The 24,194-nt window shown below is 46.4% G+C and overlaps 1 protein-coding gene across 1 annotated transcript in view; it reads left to right on the top strand.

Annotated features, from left to right (window-relative positions):
* The window catches only part of LOC142292006 (retinol dehydrogenase 7-like), a 47,182-nt gene extending 23,891 nt beyond the window's left edge, over positions 1 to 23,291 (top strand). Inside the window, exons 3-5 of the mRNA XM_075337040.1 lie at positions 857 to 1,115; positions 10,795 to 10,958; positions 20,454 to 23,291. Of these exons, the coding sequence (XP_075193155.1) occupies positions 857 to 1,115; positions 10,795 to 10,958; positions 20,454 to 20,686 (656 nt within the window). The 3' untranslated portion in view covers positions 20,687 to 23,291. The remainder of the gene's footprint in view (positions 1 to 856; positions 1,116 to 10,794; positions 10,959 to 20,453) is intronic.
* The last annotated feature ends 903 nt before the right edge of the window (positions 23,292 to 24,194 follow it).

Genomic DNA, 24,194 nt, shown 5'->3' with positions numbered 1-24,194 from the left:
CTGGTCACACCCAAGATCCTTCTAGCCACTGGGATTTAGCCACAACCCTGGGATGATGGGATCAGCTCCGCACTGGATGAGGAGGCCCCAACCCTTCTGGTGACATTATCACTTCACAGGAGCAACAAGATTTTAGCCCCAGAGAATGGATTCCTGCGGCTCTGCTGCCTAAGTTGTGCAGCAGGATTGTTCCCAGCCCTACACACCACCTATGACAGATGAGGGCAATCTGACCATGGGCCCCCAGAGCCTCAGACTCCGAACAACTGGCCACATTGCCCTTATTACTAACCGCTCTGTATGGGTCCCCCTTCATCTCTGGGCACCGGCACCGGCTGAACCAGTGATATGTCCACCAATGCCTGACCACATCCTTAGGCTGAAATGCAATAACTGCAGTTCCTTTGCACCTTCATTAGGCATATCCCCTAGTATTTGCCTCTGGATTTTGATTTGTTGTCATATGTATTGAGCTATATATTCCTCTTTATTTTTTACTATTCTGTCTTTGCCTTGGTTGCACTTGTAGTGCTTGTAGCCACTCTTGTCTGTTGATACTTTTTGCTGAGTGTTTAATAGTTCATTTTTAATTATATAACAATAAAATGATTGTGTTTTTATAGCATTTCTGAAGCTTCCTTTTTTATGGACTTACTTTGTCCAGGATTAGTCTGTTATGTTCTATATTGATTCTTTTCTTTATCAGAAACTTTCCTTGATTTTTCTCACCGATTTTGCTAAGTTTAAGTTTTTAACAATTTTTTTATGATAGGCTTGTTTCTATCAATCCAATCAGTGCGATTAATCAACTTCATGGTAACCATAACATCTCGTATCTGGCTCCTTTCATTTCCAGGTCTTTGGGGTCTGGTGAACAATGCAGGCATTGGTATTCCAGGAGCCACCAATGAATGGTTGACCACAAATGACTTTTTGAAGGTTCTGAAAGTAAACCTATTGGGAGTTATTGATGTGACGCTCAATATGTTGCCGATGATACGGAAAGCACAAGGACGTCTTGTAAATGTGGGCAGCGTGGCCGGCAGAATCAGTATTACTAGTGGAGGATATGGCATGTCAAAGTATGGAATAGAATCCTTTTCCGACAGCCTTCGGTGTGTATCCTGTTAGATACCATTTTGTTTTGATGCAAACATTACTATAACTATAAATCAAGGCTAAATTAAAGCCAAACTGTCAATACAATGGACTCATCTAGAATGGCATTTGATTGCGAAAGGAAATGCTGAAAGGGATATATTAATTAATATATGGGAGTGGTTGTGTGTAAGTCCATAGATCTCCATGACCATACAGCGGCATCGTTAGTACCCACTCAACACATAAGTCATCAAATCTACAAAGGACATTACTTAAAGGAGCTTTCCCATCAAAATTTATATCTTCTTAAAATATTGCACTGTGTACTTACAATTGCTCATTTCTCCTTTCTAGCTAGTTCTAACCACTTAATTCTTCTCGTTTCCATTTGATCTATGATTAATTTAATCCTTCGAGGCTCTTTGTAGAAACAGGAAGTCTCTTTTCCCTTCTTCACTCATCACTGCAAAAGTCAATGGCAGGGAGGAGGAGTGGAGAGGGGGATTACTCATGCAAGGAAAAGTGACTTCCTGTTTCTATATAGAGCACAGAAAAGAGAAAAATGAACCGAGTAGAAGGTCAAAATGAGCAAAAAGTACATAGTGCCATACAGTATATCACAAAAGTGAGTACACCCTTCCCATTTTTGTAAATATAATATTTTTTTATGGGACAACACTGAAGATCTGACACTTTGATACAATGAAAAGTAGTCAATGTACAGTTTGTATAACAGTGGTGTGCCCTCTAAATAACTCAATACACAGCCATTAATGACAAAATTGCTGGTAAAATAAGTAAGTACACCTTTAAATGAAAATGGCCAAATTGTGACCAAAGTGTCAATATTTTATGGGCCCACCATTATTTTCAAGCACTGCCTTAATATTCTTGGACATGGAGTTCACTAGTGCTTTGCAGGAGCCACTGGAATCTTTTTCCATCCTCCATAGTGACATCATGGAGCAGGTGGATGTGAGAGACCTTGTGCTCCTCCATCTTCCCTTTGAGGATGCTCCACAGATCCTCATAGGGTTTAGGCCTGGAGACACGCTTGGCCAGTCTTGCACTTTTACCCTCAGTTTCTTTAGCAAGGCAGGAGTTATCTTGGAGGTGTGTTTGGGGTTATCATGTTGGAATACTGCTCTGCAGTGCAGTTTCAAAAGAGATCATGCTCTGCTCCTTTATATCACAGTACATGCTGGAATTCAATGTTCCCTCAATAAAATGTAAACTCCCACAACCGGCAGCAGTCATGCAGCCCCAAACCATGACACTACCACCATCATGCTTAACTGTAGACAGGAACTTGTCTTTGTACTCCTCACCTGATTGCTGCCACACACAGTTGACACCATCTGAAGCAAATAATTTTATCTTGGTCTCACCTGACAACAAGACATGGTTCCAGTAACCGAAGTTTTTAATCTGCTTGTCTTCAGCAAACTGTTTGCTTGCTTTCTTGATGCTGCATCATCTATAGAAGAGGCTTCCTTCTGGGATGTCAGCCATACAGACCAAGTGATGAAGTATGTGACGTATGGTCTGAGCACTGACAGGCACTGACAGGCTGACACCCATCTATCCCTTTAATCTTTGCAGCAATACTGGCAGCACTCATATGTGTATTTTGAAAAGACAATCTCTGGATATGACACTGAGCACGTGCACTCAACTTTTTTGGTCGACCATGGCGAGGCCTGTTCTGAGTGGAACCTGTCTTGTTAAACTGCTGTATGGTCTTGGCCACTGTGCTGCAGCTCAGTTTCAGGGTGTTGGTAATCTTCTTATAGCCTAGGCAATCTTTATGTAGACCAAAAATTCTTTTTTTGAGATACTCAGAGATTTCTTTGCCATTTGGTGCCATGTTGAGCTTTCAGTGACCAGTATGAGACAGTGTGTGAGTGATAAAACTAATTAAACACACTTACTCCCCATTCACACCTGAGACTTTATAACACTAATGAGTCATATGATACCGGGGAGGGAAAATGGCTAATTGGGCACAATTTGTCTATTTTCGCTTAGGGGTGTTCTCACTTTTGTTGCCAGTGGTTTAGATATTAATGGCTGTGTGTTAAGTTGTATCAAAGTGTCGTATCTTCAGTGTTGTCCCATGGAAGATATAATAATAAAATATTTACAAAAATGTGAGGGTTGTACTCACTTTTGTAATATCCTACAATACGATAATTGGAATATATCAAGAGGATAAAAACTTTAGGAGTGCTTCTGCTAGTTTATTTTTTTTATGTTAAATACATTGTATATTTAATGTTTACTTTTAGTGGAGTAACTGGGTTTGTTATATTTACAGTGAGTAGCGTAACTTGTAATGACTGGGATACAGTTGGATTTTAATGCACAGCTAATATATTGAAGCAATTCATTCATAAACATTTCTAGTATATTTATGCTATAAATATCTGATCAATGGGGGAAACCCACAAAAATACTGGTAGCTTTCGGAGTTATTGCAGGAAATAAGATTTTCCTGTGTAACACTAGATATATTTATTCATATAAAATAGAACAGTAGGTGAGGCACATTTTTAGATGTTCCTGTTTCCACTCCTATCAGAAGTGGCATGAACAGCAGACCTTGGGACACTGAGTTAGGGTGTGTATTCCTCATGGAGTACATCGCTGGCACCATGTTTCTAGCACTTTATATAGGTGTCTCGCTCCAATCATACTGTAGGGATGTAAACATTTATGTATCATTTGCATTATTCACACATCCTATATTAGTCTTAGGCTGAGGCTACGCGGAGATTTGTGCGACTGCTCAGCACACGGTTGCAACACAGCGGGAGCCGAGTGTCATGCGATTCTCATACGACTGTGGTTTGATCGTGCCATCAAACCATAGCTGTGGAGGGGAGGGAGGGATTTATCTCCCTCTCTCCTCTGTTGCCGGCTGATGCGAGAATCTCACTGCTCTCGCATTACACCGGTGTAACGCGAAAGCAATGTGATGTTTCTCTCTCCCCCATAAACTTGAATGGGTGCAAGTGAAACAGAATCAGATTGCACCCGCAGCATGCTGCGACTGTTTTCTCAGTCCGACTAGGGCTGAGAAAATAATCGCTCATGGGAGCTGCCCCATAGAGTAATATTGGTCTGAGTGGAATGAGATTTTTTTATCGCATTCCACTCGCTCCGTATTACTCACTGTGTGTGCTGACCCTAAAGCCTGCTTTACACGTTGCAATTTCGCATACGATTTAGTATGCGATTTGCAACGCCCCCATCGTATGTGTGGGACGTTCAATTTGTTGAACGTGCCGCACATACGAGTAACCCCCGTCACACGTACTTACCCGCCCATACGACCTCGCTGTGGGCGGCGAACGTCCACTTCCTGGAGTGGGAGGGACGTTCTGCGTCACAGCGACGTCACACGGCAGCCGGCCAATAGAAGCGGAGGGGCGGAGCTAAGCGGGACGTAAACATCCCGCCCACCTCCTTGCTTCCGCATTGTGGGCCGAGAGCCCAGGACGCTGGTAAGATCTGTTCATCGTTCCCGGGGTGTCACACACTGCAATGTGTGCTACCCTGGGTACGATGAACAATCTAACGTGCAATTCTAGAAACAGGTACGATGTGTATGCGATGAACGTTTTAATGTTCAATCGCAATCGAACGTACCTGTCACACACTGCAATGTTCTTACAATGCCAGATGTGCGTCACTTACGACGTGACCCCGCCGACACATTGTAAGATACATTGCAGCGTGTAAAGCGGGCTTTATTGGTGTACACATCGTAACGCCTGAGAAAGCTGCGGAAACAGCGATATTCATGGGGCTTCTTGCGTTCTTTTGTCCTGCCTCCGCACCATCTCCCCCCATTTTTTTCTTCAGCTTTTAAACTGTTCAGTATTGCATGATCTTTTTTAGGTGCATGCTATTCGCATACATATGGAGTATATTGGCCCCAATTCATCATTTGCATTTTTTTTAAAGTCACTTTCCTTTTTTGTCTGGTGGTATTCATTGTCATTTTAGGCGCCTTCACGACCAATGACGGATATATCCGTCATGGATCGTGTGAGGTTAATCCACGCCCCCTGCCGTGGGCAGTTTGAGGCGATTTGCTCACATATGAGCTGTTTTCAACAGCTGACATATGTGCCTGCATGTTACGAGTGGAATCGCATTCCACCCGCAACATGTAACCCCTTACATCTCGCTGCCAAAGTCTGGCAGCGAGATGTATATGCGCGCGGCCATTACTTTCACTTATCGCCGCCCCCACCGGAAGTCATGTGCGTGATCACGTGACTTTCGGTGGTTGCCATGGTAGCACAGGGTCATGTGATGACGCCTGTAGCTAACATGAGTCACTTTCTTTCAGTGCTGGCATAGTGACAGCACGGAGAGTAAAGCAGCATATCTGCAGATCTCGGCTCTGTAGCTGAGATCTACAGATAGGGCAGAGTGATCGGATTATTGATCTCTATAGCCCCCTAGGGGGATAATAAAATAAAATAAAAAAAAGTTAAAAAAAACAGTTTTAAAAAATAAAAAAAAACCTAAAAGTTCAAATCACCCCCCTTTCGCCACCAATGAAAATTAAAGGGTTAAAAAAAATAAATATACACATATTTGGCATTGCCGCGTTCAGAAACGCCCGATCTATCAAACTGTAAAATCAATTAATCTGATCAGTAAACGGTGTATCGGCAAAAAAATTCCAAACACCAAAATTTAGTTTTTTGGTCGCCGCAGGTTTTGCGCAAAATGCAATAATCGGCAATCAAAACGTAGCATCTGCGCAAAAATGGTACCATTAGAAACGTCAGCTTGAGACGCAAAAAACAAGCCATCCCTGAGCCAATGATCCCAAAAAATGAGAACGCTACAGGTTTTGGAATATGGCGCAAAACGTGCGCCACTTTTATTTGACAGACTTGTGAATTTTTTTTAACCCCTAGATACAAGTAAACCTACACATGTTTGGTGTCTACAACTCGCACCGACCTCAGGCATCACAGTGATACATCAGTTTTTCCATATAGTAAACACGGTGAATAAAATATCCCAAAAACTAATGTGCGATCACACTTTTTTTGCAGTTTTTCCACACTTGGAATTTTTTTGCTGTTTTCGAGTACACTATATGGTAAAACTTATGGTTTCATTTAAAAGTACAACTTGTCCCGCAAATAACAAGCCCTCATACGGCAAGATTGATAGAAAAATAAAAAAGTTACGGCTCTCCGAAGAAGGTTAGCAAAAAAAACCTCAAAAATGGAAAACGCTCTGGGGCTGAAGGGGTTAAAATGACGCATGCGATTCATGAATACGGCACAAAGTCAAAAATGGGCATTCTTCTTGTCTGGAAATGTTTTGTGACTTTCGGAGGCAAAGAGAAAAAGAGCAGAGGAGCAAGAAAAGTGCATTAGGTCTTATCTGGTGGTGAACGGCAATATGGTATAAAAAATTGGTCACCTGCTACAGTTGTATAGTAGACAACAATATAAAGAGCTTGGATGTAATCAGCTACTATAGACTCACATGTTGAAAAACCATAGTTGCCAAAGGAAGAGATTAAAGCATACCCGTCATTTTAATTTTTAATGCCAAAGGAAGAGATTAAAGTGCAACCGTTATTTTAATTTTTATCTCATAAATCAATAGTATACATTATAATACATAACTTTGTAATATATCATGTCAAATAAATTTGCTTCTTTTTCTGCCAGAACTGATTAGTCTTTATTAAAATTATCAGTTCTGAAGTAATATCTGTATTCAGTGAAGACTTTCCCATTTCCGAGATAGGATATGGCAGTTACTGATTAGATTCTATGTAGCTAGAAAAGGGAGGAGCTAGAGTCAGAGCTCCGCCCCCTCCTCCTTCTTCTATCTACATTGAATCTGTAAGGGCCCAGGGACAGAGGACCTCAAATGTTCTATATGTCACAGTTGCTGTTCTGGCACGAGGTTGCAGGGGCTGTGTTCCCTGGGTGGTCTACCAGGCCCTGATGTTCCCTGCTATCCACCCCCACACAGTATCCACAGCTGATGGACAGTGCACAGACACGGTCTTGGGGATAACAGTTGCTTTAATACAGCGGTAACAGAGGAAAACAACACGGAATATACTGTATGTTTTAGTCTTTTGTGGGTAGGCCACGGTAAATACAGCTTGGAGTTGAATGATGAAGTGCAATTAGGGTTCTGGAGCTTTTAAGAGCCCGATTTGTTTCAGGTTTAATTCTGGTATGCTTTTAGCAGGTTCAGAGTCTCTTGAGCTTAGAGGGTAGATATGATACAGTAATAAGATTGTACAGACCTGGAGTCCTGGGGTTGATTTCACTGCTAGTTCAGACAAGTGCAGTACTTGTAAGCAAATGTAGAAAGTTGCACAGCACGCTACGGGGACCGGACGGCTGGTGCGTGGACAAAGGCATGCAAGCCACTAATATTGCAGTGGGTTGGGAGACCCTCAAACTTCCCCAATCTGCGTGCAGTAGGGTTTGGTATATGCTCAGTATGCCCTACTGTCTGAAGAGACGTATATCTGGCCAGTTAGGATTCAGGATAGGAAGCCTTCAGCACATTGGCTGTAAAAATCAGTAAATGGTGAAATTCTAGGCCTCGGGCCTAGCAGGAGTCTTGTGGTGAAGAGAAACTCCACATAATGTCTTCCCTCAGAGGAGACTCAGCCAGAACCAGAACATTCCAGTTCTTTCCAGACAGAGGCTGGAGAATAGCTCCACCTATTGAGCCATGTGACCAAGAACTAGCCAATAGGATAACACCCAATGCACACTTCAGATTCTTACAGTTTTCACCAGTAGATGGTGCTAGAACACAACAAATGAAAAATGCTTTACTTATAACATATAACATAATATTACATATAAGTAAATGTAATTAAAGAAACAGACACAATCTGGACCGGGCCACTACAAATCTCCTCAGCACCAACTGCCATCCCCTATCTCAGTAATGGGAAAGTCTTCACTGAATACAGATTTTATCTCAGAATTGAGAATTTTGATAATTAGAAAAAAGTAAAATTTGTCTGATAAGATATATTACAAAGTTGCTTATTTCCATGTGCACTATGGATTTATAAAATGAAAAGTAAAATGATGGTCACTTTTTAAGTGGTTAATCTGTGCTGTTGATAGAAATCCACAGGAAAACTCCAAGAGATTAAAAAAAAAATGTATACTGATCCCAAAAGTTGCAAAAATTGCTCCAAAGAGCTGGTGTACCCAAAAATACACCAGGGAGGGACTGGAGTGAAGTTGCACCAAATTTGTCAACTTTTTAATAATCATGCTAAAATCTGTGGAATTACTAGACTCAAAGCGTAAAAGAGAAAATAAAAAACAGGTGAGGACATATAAAATTAATTTCAAAACAGCCACAAATATAATGATTTTTGTTGAAAACAAAGAAGGCACACGAAAAACACAAAACTAGACAAAAAAGGCACGGGGGTAATAATGTACTGGGTCCTTTTCATCTGGACTGCTTATTCCATGTACCGTAGTTATTTTATTTTTGCTCTGACACTTTGATGTACTGTATATTTGTGTGGTTGATTAGGGGTTGTTGCAGGTATTAGGTGGGTAACCATATTGAGGACATAGGCCAAACAGGAGGGGGGGGGCAAATTATTTGTGTGTTCCAGGACCTTAAACAGATTTTTAGAGGGGACCTGACACCAGATCAAATGTGGATTGTTTTTTTCTCTTATTTTAGCTGCTACCCTGAATATTAAGCTTTTTGTATTTTATTTTTTTTTTTAATCCGCCATACGGTTCCAGTGATATGGGTCTTGTTACGTCACAACTGGAGTCCGGTCCATCGACTTCTGCTCCGATCGCCAGGCGACGCCATGTTCCTGCCGTGGTTAGTGCTGGTGATGGGAGAGGAGTCGATGCCGGCGGCGCTGGTGGGCGCAGGCTCCGCTCATCCACTGGTCTGGGTTTCCTGGGGATCTGCAGTACCACTGGCTGACTGTAGGTGGCGGATGTCTGCTAGCTGAAGTACCATCATTCAGCTACAGCCAATGGGAAGACACCACACCCTTCTTATTTCCCCTCCTGTCAAATGACCACTGCCAGAGATAGTTCTGAGAATTCTGGCTCCTGTTTTGTCCTGTGATATTGTGTGCTGAATACCGCTTATTTCCTGACTACACTCCTGCCTGCTGTTTTTGTACCTCGCTGCCCGATCCGGTTTTGACCTCTGCTTGCTTGTTTCTGATTACGTCTTTGCCTGCCGATTCTGTCCCTGTTCTGCTATTCCTGGTTTGACCCTGCCTGGCGACTACTCTCCTCGGACTGCAGCCTTCCATAGGTAGTGATCTCCAGGGCCCTGTGTAATTCCAAATCCCTGTATAGGGGTTAAAGGGCTTCAGGTTTCTAAGGGTCCTGCTTGGTGAGTGGATTCCCTCTAGCCTCCTCATTACAGCCCATCTAAGTCTGTTGATCCAGGCAGGCGTTACAGGTCTTTTTAGTTAGTGCTAACTTTTATGGCCTTCCCAAGAGGGCGTTGTTGGCAGGATTTTCTGGGGGCATGTCATTGGGCTGCTCTGTATAATTACCCTGTGAGCCACACCCCCTTTGTAACAACAATAAAATTTAGCACTAAATACAAAGACCCGTGTCTCTAGAAGCATATGGCAGATGTAAAAAAAGTAATACTCGCGAGCAGCAAGAATAAAATAATAGCAAAAATTGCCCACTTATGACCTGATGATAGGCCCTCTTTAAAGAGATTGTCCAGCCTTGGGGTTCAAATCTACAGTCACTCTATATGACTGACGACTTGTGGATCCTTACATTGTGTACACTGCGCACTGTCAGGATTCTAAGCGCTGAGAGTGAGCGGGCGCAGCGTCGGACTGGCTACAGGAGGAATCTCCAGTAATGCCAGGCCTGGATTCAGTTACCTGCTTTGCACTCCGGAGTTCTCAGCTGTAGCCTAGACTGATCTCAGAGTTTGCATGACTGAACCGCGAGCGCCGAGTGATTGATTCCCCGGCGATTGTGGTTCAGTTCATGACAGCTGCGGACAGGCCGGGCTGTAATCCGGAGCTCAGGTGAGAGCACCAGAGATCAGCCCGGCCTGTCTGCAGTCACCGGGGAATCAAACACTTGGCGCTCGCGGTTCAGTCTAGGCTGCACTCTGGAGCTCAGGCGAGAGCTCTGGAGTGCAATGCAGGTAACTGAATCCAGGCCTGGCATTACTGGAGATTCCTCCGCTAGCCAGTCTGATGCTGAGCAGGCGTGTGACCACAAGTATGTGATTTGCAGACATGCAGTCACATGCCAACTAGACATGTGCAACCTCCATTAATACAAGTAAAATGAGTAAGGCCAGACATGTCTTAACAGAATGTGCAAGTCGCATCCAGCCAAACCTGGACAACCCCTTAAGTGTTTTTCATTGTGTGTTTGGGGAAGTGTTGTTTGAAATTTTGTATATTATGTGTTAATAAAGAATCAGAATCCAATTCTGGATGTGCACTGTTTGTTTGTATAGCTAGGGAAGATAAAGACAACCATGAAGAACTACAGGTAAGAATGACACAGGTTTAGTGATTGTGGTACATGTTGTATAGTTACATTATGCCAATGTATGTAAAGCGCTGTGGAATTAATAGCGATATATAAATGAATACATATTATTATTATTAATATTATTATTCCTCTCTTTCAGCCGTGAAATGCTGCCATTTGGAGTGAAAGTTTCTATCATCGAACCAGGCTTTTTTAAAACTGAATTGACAAATCCTCAGTCACATAAGCACAGTATTAAACTCTTATGGGAACAAGCAACAGACGAGGTCAAGGAAAGTTATGGAGCAGAGTATTTCAATAAAAGTGAGTATGTTTGGCCTAATCTTTGACAGTTTTACATCCTCATGATCTGTAAAACTATTTGAGAACATGAGGCTTTGTTGTCTAGTAAAAAAAATATATCTATGTAATACAAAGCATGCTATGGAAAAGGGGTTCCTATTCTGAAAGGACAGAATCCTATATAAATGAATAAATATTATTATATTATTAATTATTATTATTATTATTAAACCTATAATGTCCTTGGCACTAAATATACAACTCAATGTGGTGTTAACATGGAGGTGAGCACAGAGCATGTCTAGAGATGAGTCTAAGGCCCCTTTCACATTGCGTTTTACCTTCCGCTCACAGGTCCCGTCGGAGCATCCGTCCGAACCGCCCCTCCCCCTCTCTGCAAAGCGTGTTCCGGACGCATGCGCCTGACAGGGCCATTCACTGCTATGGAGCGCACTGCGTTAGCGTGTGCTCTGTTTTGTGCCATTTTTTGCACATATACTTTTCTGCAGACGGACACCCGAACGTAGGTGGACTACGTTCGGGTGTCCGTCTGCAGAAACGTATATGTGCAAAAAATGGCACAAAACAGAGCGCACGCTAACGCAGTGCGCTCCATAGCAGTGAATGGCCCAGTCGGGCGCATGCATCCGGAACACGCTTTGCAGAGTGGGGGAGGGGCGGTTCGGACGGATGCTCCGACGGGACCTGTGAGCGGAAGGTAAAACTCAATGTGAAAGGAGCCTTATTGGTTTATTGTACACTTGTATTAGGAATAATTTATAGACTTGTGTATTCCATTGCTCATTCTCAGTTTATCTTCCAGATAAAGAAGAAAAAATCATGTGGCACTCACCAGTAATAAAACGTCTTCTTTAATCTTCAATATATAAAACCGTGCAAGCAGGGCCGTATTTGCCACTAGGCACCCGTGGTCCCGTGCCTAGGGCGGCACGTTGCGGGGGGCGGCACTTTCTGGCAGCAAAAAAAAAATATATATAATTTTTTTTTTTTTTTTACATCCCCGCCCCCCCGTCCCTCCCTCCGTTACACTTGGCTGTGTTCGTGGGGGGGTTGAGAGGGAGGAGAGGCGCACTTCTGTCTATTTAAATACACGGAGGGCGCCAGGCATAGTGAGCTGATTAACCCCGGAAGTTCCATCGCCTGCACTTCCGGGGTCAGAGGCGCGCGGGCGCGACAATCAGCTGACTGCCCCGTGCTGCAGCGTCCAATGCTGCAGACGACACACGCCGCGGAGGAGGACGTGTCTGAAGCTGGAGCCAGCCAGAAGAGGAGCCAGCCAGAGCAGGGCGGCGGGCACCGGAGCAGGTAAGGCAGAGGCAGAGCCTAGAATGTATGGGCTCCTTACAGGTTAGTTGATGATCGTTGCGATGCCTCTTTTTGTCCACTATAATCATGCAAGGGGAGGCTGGGGGGAGAGAGGCTGAGGCTGGGAAGAGAGAGAGGCTGGGAAGAGAAAGAGGCTGAGGCTGGGGGGAGGCTGGGAAGAGAGAGAGAGGCTGGGAAGAGAGAGAGGCTTAGGCTGGGGGGAGGCTGGGAAGAGAGAGAGGCTGAGGCTGGGGGGAGGCTGGGAAGAGAGGCTGAGGCTGGGGGGAGAGAGGCTGAGGCTGGGGGAGAGGGAGGCTGGGGGGAAAGAGACACTGAGGCTGGGGGGAGAGAGGCTGAGGCTGGGGGGAGAGAGGCTGAGGCTGGGGGGGGAGGCTGGGGGAGAGAGAGGCTAAGGCTGGGGGGAGAGAGGCTGAGGCTGGGGGGAGAGAGAGGCTGAAGCTGGGGGGGAGGCTGAGAGGAGAGAGGCTGATGCTGGGGGAGGCTGGGGGGAGAGGGAGGCTGGGGGGGAGGCTGGGGGGAGAGATAGGCTGAGGATGGGGGGGAGAGAGAGAGGCTGAGGCTGGGAGGAGAGAGGCAGATGCTGGGGGAGGCTGGGAGGAGAGAGGCTGATTCTGGGGGAGGCTGATGCTGAGGGAGGCTGATGCTGAGGGAGGCTGGGAGGGGGAGGGGGAGGGTTGGAGGAGGGAAGCTGATGCTGAGGGAGACTTGGAGGAGGGAGGCTGAGGGAGGAGGGAGGCTGATGCTGGGGGAGGCTGGGAGGAGGGAGGCTAATGCTGGGGGAGGCTAGGAGGAGGGAGGCTGATGCTGGGGGAGGCTGGGAGGAGGGAGGCTGATGCTGGGGGAGGTTGGGAGGAGGGAGGCTGATGCTGAGGGAGGTTGGGAGGAGGGAGGCTGATGCTGGGGGAGGCTGGGAGGAGGGAGGCTGAGGCTGGGGGAGGCTGGGAGGAGGGAGGCTGAGGCTGGGGGAGGCTGGGAGGAGGGAGGCTGAGGCTGGGGGAGGCTGATGCTGGGGGAGGCTGGGAGGAGAGAGGCTGATGCTGGGGGAGGCTGGGAGGAGGGAGGCTGATGCTGGGGGAGGCTGGGAGGAGGGAGGCTGATACTGGGGGAAGCTGGGAGCAGGGAGGCTGATGCTGGGGGAGGCTGGGAGGAGAGGCTGATGCTGTGGGAGGCTGGGAGGGGGAGGAGGGAGGCTGATGCTCTGGGAGGCTGATGCTGGGGGAGGCTTGGAGGAGGGGGGCTGGGAGGAGGGAGGCTGATGCTGGGGGAGGCTGGGAGGAGGGAGGCTGATGCTGGGGGAGGCTGGGAGGAGGGAGGCTGATGCTGGGGGAGGCTGGGAGGAGGGGGGCTGATGCTGGGGGGAAGCTGGGAGCAGGGAGGCTGATGCTGGGGGAGGCTGGGAGGAGAGAGGCTGATGCTGGAGGAGGCTCATGCTGGGGGAGGCTGGGAGGAGAGAGGCTGATGCTGGAGGAGGCTCATGCTGGGGGAGGATGGGAGGAGAAAGGCTGATGCTGGGGTAAGCTGGGAGCAGGGAGGCTGATGCTGAGGGAGGCTGGGGGGAGAGAGGCTGATGCTGGGGGAGGCTGGGGGGAGAGAGGCTGCTGCTGGGGGAATGGAAGAGAGGGGCCAATGCTAGAGACAGAGGACAAGGGTTGAGGGATAGAGCAATGACAATATCGATGGGGGGGGAGTGTAAGGACTCAGAATAAGAGGGGGGCAGCATTGGGAGCTCATTATGGAGAAGGGGCAGCATGTGTGGCCTCAGTATGGAGTGGAACAATGTAGGGGAGTCAATATCAAGAGTGGGGTAGTGTGTGTGTGTGTTTCTCAGCATAAGCGCTAGTGTGGTGGTCTTAGTATGATGAGTGGGGCAGCATGGAGGTGTCATTATGGAAAAGAGGAAGGCAGCATGCACGGGACACTGTGAGGAGGGGGCAGCATGTGTGAGACATTGTGAGGAGGGGGCAGCATGCACGGGACACTGTGAGGAGGGGGCAGCATGCATGGGACATTGTGAGGAGGGGGCAGCATGCATGGGACATTGTGAGGAGGAGGCAGCATGCATGGGACATTGTGAGGAGGGGGCAGCATGCATGGGACACTGTCAGGAGGGGGCAGCATGCATGGGACACTGTCAGGAGGGGGCAGCATGCATGGGACATTGTGAGGAGGGGGCAGCATGCATGGGACACTGTCAGGAGGGGGCAGAATGCATGGGACATTGTGAGGAGGGGGCAGCATGCATGGGACATTGTGAGGAGGGGGCAGCATGCATGGGACATTGTGAGGATGGGGCAGCATGCATGGGACACTGTGAGGAGGGGGCAGCATGCATGGGACACTGTGAGGAGGGGGCAGCATGCATGGGACACTGTGAGGAGGGGGCAGCATGCATGGGACATTGTGAGGAGGGGGCAGCATGCATGGGACACTGTGAGGAGGGGGCAGCATGCATGGGACACTGTGAGGAGGGGGCAGCATGCATGGGACACTGTGAGGAGGGGGCAGCATGCATGGGACATAGTGAGGAGGGAGCAGCATGCATGGGACACTGTGAGGATGGGGCAGCATGCATGGGACACTGTGAGGAGGGGGCAGCATGCATGGGACACTGTGAGGAGGGGGCAGCATGCATGGGACACTGTGAGGAGGGGGCAGCATGCATGGGACATTGTGAGGAGGGGGCAGCATGCATGGGACACTGTGAGGAGGGGGCAGCATGCATGGGACACTGTGAGGAGGGGGCAGCATGCATGGGACACTGTGAGGAGGGGGCAGCATGCATGGGACATTGTGAGGAGGGGGCAGCATGATGTGAGGACAATGTGCAGATCATATTTCATAATCGAGGAAGGTGTGGTGGATATAATTTATAAGGGAGGGCAGTGTGTAGTTTATTAGGGGCAGTGTGACAGTCACAGTATATAAGTGGGGACGGTTTGGTGGGAATATTTTATACTCATGCTATGTTTTGATGTGCCTGTGGTGATCCCCATTGGGGGGGGGGGGTTAGTGCCCTTCGTTTCTCATTGGTACTTTTTCAAGTGTTTTACAGAGTAGATCTGCCTTAAACAGATGTCGTGTGCGAAAACTCAGTTTTACGTTGTCACTAAGGGGCGCCACCACTTAAAGTGCCTAGGGCAGCACGAAGGCAAAATACAGCCCTGCGTGCAAGGCAAAGGGGCGAGAGATGTAAGGAATGTCCTGGATGTCCCCCGAATCTCTCCCCTCCTTTACCTTGCTCGGTTTTATGTATTGAAGAACAAAGAATAATTTTTAGCTCATCAGTGAGTGCCACTTGATTTTTTTTTCTCTATCTGAAGGATTACATGCAGTGACTTAAAAAAACTGAGGACCACATATGATTGCTGTTGGAAGGCAGCTCTGAATCCCTGGTAATCCGATCCCTTTTTAAGTCGGTATAACTTTAGTGCGGAGCCACTTTTCTTTCTGCCACGTAGTTCTTTCTCAGTTTATCCTTTGTATGAAAAACTCTGAAATTATTGACTAAAATGTTAGACTGCAACTGTCTACCATAGCTGGATGGTACATATGCTCATATTCTGTGAAAAATTCTGAATATTTTTATCTCAAAACCACTAAAAAAAAATCCCTGCATTGTGCAAACACTTTTTGAACCTAATACCGTGTTTCCCCGAAAGTAGGACCCCCCCTAAAGTAAGGCAGGGTGGGGGTTTCAGGGGGGTCCGCCAATGTAGGACACCCCCCGATTGTAAGGCAGGGTAGCGGGGGGAACCGGGGAATGTAAGGCCACCTATGGGTGGTGGTCGCGGTGTTACTTACCGCTGCCGCTGTTCCCTCGCTCCATCCTTCCTGCTCGATGCTGATTGGCCGATCAGCCTGTTCGTCACAGGCTCCCTGCTGGCCATCAGCTCGAGCTGTGATTGGCCAGTCAGCCGGCTCGCAGCTGATTGGCTGAATCAGCCGCGACGTCACCGCCTGCAGGCTCGCTCCGATTGGTCCAGCGTCCCCGGCATCCGAATCGTCAGCCCGGCACCGCAGAGGAGATCGAAACAGAAGGAAAGTAACAGTAAGTTCCGAAACTCTCTCTCTGTGTGTGTGTGTGTGTACGGTATGTGTACGGTATGTGTATGGGTGCCGTATGGGGCTGTATTTGTCAGTGTGTGTGTGTGTACGGTACCGGTACGATATGTGTGTGGGTGCCGTGTGGGGCTGTACCGGTACCGTATGTGTCAGTGTGTGTGGTGGCAGAGTGGGGGGCAGAACCACTGTATGGGGAGGCTGCAGGGGGGAGGATGGGGTGGATGCCGGATTCTCAAACAATGGGGAGGCTGCAGGGGGGAGGATGTGGTGGATGCCGGACTGTGAAACAATGGGGAGGCTGCAGGGGGGAGGATGGGGTGGATGCCGGACTGTGAAACAATGGGGAGGCTGCAGGGGATGTTGTTGAAAATTGTTTTTTTTTTCCAATGTAAGGCCTCCCCCGAAAGTAAGGCAGGGTGGGACTTTTGGGGGTAAAATTAATGTAAGACAGGGCCTTACTTTCGGGGAAACACGGTAGTATGTATTTTTATTCTCATTATCGAATTTTAAGTCCAGAGTATCATACACCGATCAGCCATAGCATCAAAACTATTTTCAAATATGGTATAGGCCCATTTTGTGTTGCCAATGTTATTCCTCTCTCTCAGATCCAGCACTGGGTGCTGCATGCTTTGTCTGCGGCCTCCGAGTCCCTCTGCATGGCAACCTGACATACTTCAGTGACATTACTCTCTAGGGCTATAAAGCCTGGCTCATGCTGTTCCCCCCCCCCCCCCGACTAAGTACTCATGAAGTTGATGTTCATTCCGCTACAGTGGATTTCTTCAACCCTACAGCACAATGACAAACCAGCTCTGCTATATCTCTGAGCAAATCTGCTCTACTACTGGTCAGCTCTGCCTCGTACTCTATAACAAATCTTGCTGTGCCACATTGCTGGGTATCTCTACCATACTACTGGTCAGCTCTGCCTAGTTCTCTATGACAAACCTAGCTGTATTACCAGGGCCAGCGTCAGCACCCGGCACACCCGGGCAAATGCCGGGGGCCCCGGAGAGCCGGGGGGCCCACTCGGCCTCGTCAGTTCTGCTGCCCCTTGGCCAGGGCCCACTCGCCTTAGTCAGTTATGCTGCCCCCGGGCCGAGTTCCGGGGACCGCAGTCCTCGGCAGGAATCTGCGGTGCTGTCCCTTTAAGGCGCGCAGACCTCCTGGTTTGAACTTCATCTGTGGGCGGAGCTACCGCACGGCGTCCTGCTCAGTCCCACAGATGAAGGAGGCACACTGCCAGCCAGCGACCCCCAGCACAGTGCTTCTCTCCGGCGCTGTGTGGACCCCCCCTCCACCGTGATCTGAGCGGTATGTGCCCTCCTCGCCCCCCCGATTTATGGGCCACAGTGAGCTGTATGGGCTTCTCCCCCCGAGATGTATGCCCTGCCACCCCCCTCCCCGGAGCCGTATGTGCTGGCCCCCAGAGCCGCAGGTGTGGACCCCGCAGAGCCACGTGTGTGGGCCCCGCAGAGCAGCGTGTGTGGCCCCCCAGATACGCATGTGTGGGCCACCCAAAGCCGCGTGTGTGGCTCCCCCAGAGCCGCGTGTGTGGCCCCCCCCCAGAGCCGCGTGTATGGGCCCCCAGAGCCACGTGTGTGGGCCCCCCAGAGCCGCGTGTGTGGGCCCCCCAGAGCCGCATGTGTGAGCCCCCCAGAGCCACGTGTGTGGGCCCCCATAGAGTCGCGTGTGTGGGCCCCCCAGAGCCGCGTGTGTGTCTGTCTGTATGTATGCAGCAGAGCAGTGTGTGTCTGTATGTATGCAGCAGAGCAGTGTGTGTCTGTATGTATGGTTGCAGAACAGTGTGTCTGTATGTATGCAGCAGAGCTATGTGTGTCTGTCTGTATGTATGCAGCAGAGCTATGTGTGTCTGTCTGTATGCAGCAGAGCAGTGTGTGTCTGTCTGTATGCAGCAGAGCAGTGTGTCTGTATGTATGCATGCAGCAGAGGTGTGTGTGTCTGTATGTATGCAGCAGAGCTATGTGTGTCGGTCTGTCTGTATGCAGCATAGCTGTGTGTGTCTGTATGCATGTATGATGTGTATCTATGTATGTCAGTGTATATGACTATAGATTTGTCTGTTTATATGTATTTTTGTGAGTTTGTCTTTAAATATGTATATGTACGTGTACGTATGTGTGTCTGCGTGTGGATGGGGCCCACTGGGACTTTTCTGCCCGGGGCCCACAAAAACCTGGAGCCAGCCCTGTACATTGCTGGGTATCACTACCATACTACTGGTCAGATTAACTTTGCACATGGTAATAAATTAAGCTCTACTATATCACTGCACACCCCTACCTTCTCACTGTGCCAGTTGTGCCTCAGACTCGTGACAAACCCAGCTCTGTGATCTTGTTATATTGTTTTCACTTAACAATCCCTCCCTTTCACGACCAATGACGGATCTTTCCGTCATGGATCGTGTGAGGTTAATCCCCGCCCCCTGCCATGGGCAGGTCGCAGCGATCCGCACACATATCAGCTGTTTTCAACAGCTGACATGTGTGCCTGCATGTTACAAGTGGAATCGCATTCCACCCGCAATATTTAACCCCTTAAATCTCGCTGCCAAAGTCTGGCAGCGAGATGTATATGCGTGCAGCCATTATTTTCACTTACCGCCGCCCCCACCGGAAGTCATGTGCGTGATCACATGACTTTCGGTGGTTGCCATGGTAGCACAGGGTCATGTGATGACGCCTGTAGCTATCATGAGTCACTTTCGGTTTCACTCGGCCTGGAGCAGAGTGAATCAGGAAGTGATCATATCTGCTGTTTACAGCTGTATAGCTGTGATCAGCAGATAGGGCAGAGCGATCGCATTGTTGATCCATATAGCCCCCTAGGGGGACTAGTAAAATAAAAAAAAAAAGTAAAAAAAAAAAAGTTTAAAAAATAAAGAAAACAAAAAAAACTAAAAGTTCAAATCATCCCCCTTTCACCCCATTGAAAATTAAAGGGTTAAAACAATAAAAAATATACACATATTTGGTATCACCGTGTTCAGAAATGCCCGATCTATCAAAATATAAAATTAATTATTCTGATTGGTAAATGGCGTAGCGGCAAAAAAATTCCAAACGCCAAAATTACGTTTTTTGGTTGCCACAAGTTTTACGCAAAATGCAATAACAGGCGATCAAAATGTAGCATCTGTGTAAAAATGGCATCATTAAAAACGTCAGCTCGAGACGCAAAAAATAAGCTATCACTGAACCATAGATCCCAAAAAATGAGAACGCTACAGGTTTCGGAAAATTGCGCAAAACGTGCGCCACTTTTATTGGACAAGCTTGTGAATTTTTTTTAACCCCTTAGATACAAGTAAACCTATACATTTTTGGTGTCTACAAACTCGCACCGACCTCAGACATCACAATGACACAACAGGTTTACCATATAGTGAACACGGTGAATATTACATCCCAAAAACTATTGTGCGATCACACTTTTTTTGCAGTTTTTCCACACTTGGAATTTTTTGCTGTTTTCCAGTACACTATATGGTAAAACTTATGGTTTCATTTAAAAGTACAACTCGTCCCGCAAAAAAACAAGCCCTCATATGGCAAGATTGACGGAAAAATAAAAAAAGTTACGGCTCTCGGAAGAATGGAAGCAAAAAACAAAAGCGCAAAAACGGAAAATGCCCTGGGGCTGAAGGGGTTAATACTGAGAGACAGAGAGAAATGGCAGCAATATCAACCTAACTTCTAAAGGCCCTGTCACACACAGTGATAAATCTGCGGCAGATCTGTGGTTGCAGTGAAATTGTGGACAATCAGTGCCAGGTTTGTGGCTGTGTACAAATGGAACAATATGTCCATGATTTCACTGCAACCACAGATCTGCCAAAGATTTATCTCTGTGTGTGACGGGGCCTTTAGTTCATGTTGAATTGAAGTAGAGCCGGTTAGTTTGATTGTATGTTCTGTATTCCTGCACTTCTTAGTAATAGAATATATTTCAAAATAATGAATAATCCTCACTTTTCTTTTGTGTGCACTGATCTATAATCTCATCCTTCATGAAAAATGCATATTATTCTCTATGTCTCAACACAACGATAAACTTTGCATGTTTGTATTTCTATTGTAGGTTATGGCTTTGTGGACGCCATGGCGTCATTCTGCTCCCCGAAGTTGTCGCAAGCTACAGACTGTATGGAGCATGCATTGACAGCAGTCCACCCCTGGACACGTTACTCTGCCGGATGGGATACTAAATTCATTCTGCTCCCACTCTCATATATGCCTACAGTTCTTACAGATTTCCTGCTAACCATGGGGCAGCCTAAGCCGGCCCAGGCATTCTCATCTTCGACAAAGTGAAAAAGAAACACTGACCGATTATTGCGAATGAGTTTCTTAAAGAGAAAATTTGCAACATTACTTGAGTGGCACTCCGGACTTTACAGCTAACTGGCACTTTAGACTGTAAAATTTCTACAACAGATTTTTATAGCAGATTTCAACCTTTGTGATGCAAATTGTCAAGACTAAACTAAATCCATAGAAATAGACACAATTTTCTATTTGTACAGATGACATGTTCTAGAGGTATTTTCATCTTAAAATATCACCATATTTACATACCCGATATGGATGCCATATGGCTTCATACTAAGGAGCCTTATTGCCTCCATGCACTGTGATATGTTCTCTATGACTGTATCCATAAGTCTATATCACCATCCATAAGCAATAACCCTTAACACCAAAAAATACACTGCTCAAAAAAATAAAGGGAACACTTAACAAGACAATGTAACTCCAAGTCAATCACACTTCTGTGAAATCAACTTGTCCACTTATGAAGCAACAATGATTGTGAATCAATTTCTTCTGTTGTGCAAATGGCACAGACAACAGGTAGAAATGATAGGCAATTAGCAAGACAACCCATATAAAGGAGTGGTTCCATTTCTGTCTTTTCATCCTTTTTGTCTGTTTTGGTTATTTTTGCATTTTGTTATTTCTCTCACCCCTAGAGCTAGAATGGGGTGTCTACAGCCCACAGATGTTGCTCAGGTAGTGCAGCTCATCCAGGATGGCACATCAAGGCGAGGTAAGGTTAGCTGTGTCTGTCAGCACAGTGTCTAGAGCACAAAGCAGATACCAGGAGACAGGCGAGTACACCAGGAGATGTGGAGAGGGCCAAAGGAGGGCAACAACGCAGCAGCAGGACCACAACCTCCTCCTTTGTGCAAAAATGAACAGGAGGAGCAATGCCAAAGCCCTGCAAAATGACATCCAGCAAACAACTAATATCCATGTTTCTGCTCAAACTGTCAGAAACATGAGGTAGTATGAGGGTTTGACGTTCACAATTTGGTGTTGTGCTTACAGCCCAACACTGTGCAGGGTGATTGGCATTTGCTAGAGAACACCAAGATTGGCAGATTCGACTTTGGGGTCCTATGCTCTTCATGGATGAGAGCGGGGAAAGCAGTGAATATGCATGAGAGCTAATGATCAGACACGGAAACAGTGTTACAGCCGCGTGGAAGGTCGGTAAGTATAACTGTCCTGCTTTATTCCTTTTATTCTTTCTTTTTTAAAAAAAATTCTATCATTATCCGGGTGGCTGAAGTCGTACAGTAAGACTAAAGGACACACGGAGAGTGAAACAAAGCGAGTGCACCATGATAAAAAAAAAAATCGCTTTCCATCCAGACTCATGTTACTCTACGGGGCCACTCCCATGAGCGATTTTTTTCTCAGCCTTAATCGGACCGAGAAAACAATCGCAGCATGCTGCGGGTGGAATCCGATTCATTTTCACTCACACCCATACAAATCTATGGGTGCAAGAGAAACATTGCACTGCATTTGCATGACACTGGAGTGCAGAGTGATATACACATCAGCTGATAATGGAGAAGATGGGGAAATTAATCCCTCCTTCTCTGTGATCCGATCGCAGGATCAGATCACAGTACAATGACACTTGGCTTACACTCCAGCAGAGCGGGAGCCGAGTGTCATGCAATGCACTCGCAGTAATGCCCGTGTGTCCTTAGCCTAACACAACTTCCCTGAAAAGTCCGTTTTTGTAGGTGTCCAGTACGGACCCTGAACTTTACAGTTCGGGTTCGCTCATTCCTACTAACCACAGATCTTCTGTGGATGTAGGCTTGCAAAAATCCTCATTTCTTTTCATGTAATCCCACACTGGCTCTATATTTATCCATCATGTAATAACATCAGAGAGTCATCTGATTTCAAATTTATTCTTGAGCAGAACAACAACCCAAATCAATCAGCCAATGCTCTCTTCAGCATAAAGAAGGACAAGGAGTCCTGGAAGTGATGTAATGCCCAAGGTTCTCCAAGATTTTTGGAACAACCTCCCTGCCAAGTTCATTCGAAAACTGTATCCAAGTGTATATGATAACCAAAACAAAAGAAAAGAAACCAAGTTATGGTCAAGATAATTAAAATGTTCGAATTTCCAACTTAGCGGGATGCCATATAGATGTGGTTAACTTATTGCCATGATGCTTCTTATACATATTTAATTCTATTTTGGTATCTACAAGTGCCCTTTTTCCCTTTATTCTGTTTTGTTGTATATCCATTTGCCATTTTGTTTTTACCCATTGTTCAATAAAATTTATAATCATTTTAATTATTTCATCCATATCTCGTTTTATTTTCTCTTTTTGTCGTATTATATTTTCTTTATACCGAGGGTCTGTACCACTAAGTTTAGTCCTTACAATACTCATATCACATATCATGGTTATTATTTTATATTCAGTATTGTTGAATTGATAAATTCTGATTTGTAAGTTTCCGATTCCTGCTTGCCTTCAAATGTGTCAAGAAGAATTGAAGGTGTGATTCAGATTGAAGGCAAAGGGCGGTCACATCAAATATTGATATGATTTAGATTTCTCTTTTGTTCATTCACATTGCATTGTATTAATTGATCAGAATAAAATAACAATTCTATATTTTAAAGCATTCCTGCAGCATTTTTTTCACACCTACCTAAGCATTTTGCACAATACTGTACATCTGACATTGTTGCACAAATTGTGCGACATTTTAGCAAAACATGCAAATTTTTACTCTAAGTAAGCCAAATAAGATGGCATAAGATGTATGTATGTCCCCATCCTAGGGCCATCCTGCATGTCCTCATCATGGACCTATCCTAGTATATATGTCTCCAGCCTGGTATGTGTGCCCTCATCTTGGTATATACATATGTCCCTATCCTGGTATATATGTCCTTATCCTGGTATATATGTCCTTATTCTTGTCCCCATCCTGGTATATATGTATTTATCCTGGGTCCCATCCTGTTATGTATGACCTCATCCTGGGCCCATCCTAGGGCTATCCTGCATGTCCTCATCATGGGCCTATCTTGGAATGTACGTCCCCAGCCTGATATGTATGTCCCCATCTTGGTATATTAATAGTTAACCTGTGATCATCTGTTCATCTGTGCTATATACAGCAATACTGTAGCATTGCTGTGTATAGCAAAAAACAGTCTCATTTGAAGCGCAGCTACAGGCAGCGTTTCAAAGGAATGCTGCCATGACAAGCACAGAGGTCTTCAGCAGGACCCCTTCTGGCATAGCAACCTATCGTCAACCATGATCACATCACGAGAGTGCCACGGGGACCCTAAAATGGCGCTTTTCTATGCCGGCGTGTGTTAAATGTCGATGTCAGAGTTTGACAGCTGGATTTAACAGGTTAACAAACATGGACAGAACTCCGCTCCACCCTCAATTGTTAGAGGCAGGTGCTGGCTGTAATACACCGCCATTACGTGCCGAGTATGGGGTGGGCTTACCCCCCGTGAGCCTGCTCCTCACTG

The sequence above is a fragment of the Anomaloglossus baeobatrachus genome, chromosome 2 (assembly GCF_048569485.1).
Source record: "Anomaloglossus baeobatrachus isolate aAnoBae1 chromosome 2, aAnoBae1.hap1, whole genome shotgun sequence".
NCBI classification, from domain to species: domain Eukaryota; kingdom Metazoa; phylum Chordata; class Amphibia; order Anura; family Aromobatidae; genus Anomaloglossus; species Anomaloglossus baeobatrachus.
This window is presented reverse-complemented; position numbering and strand designations above follow the sequence as displayed.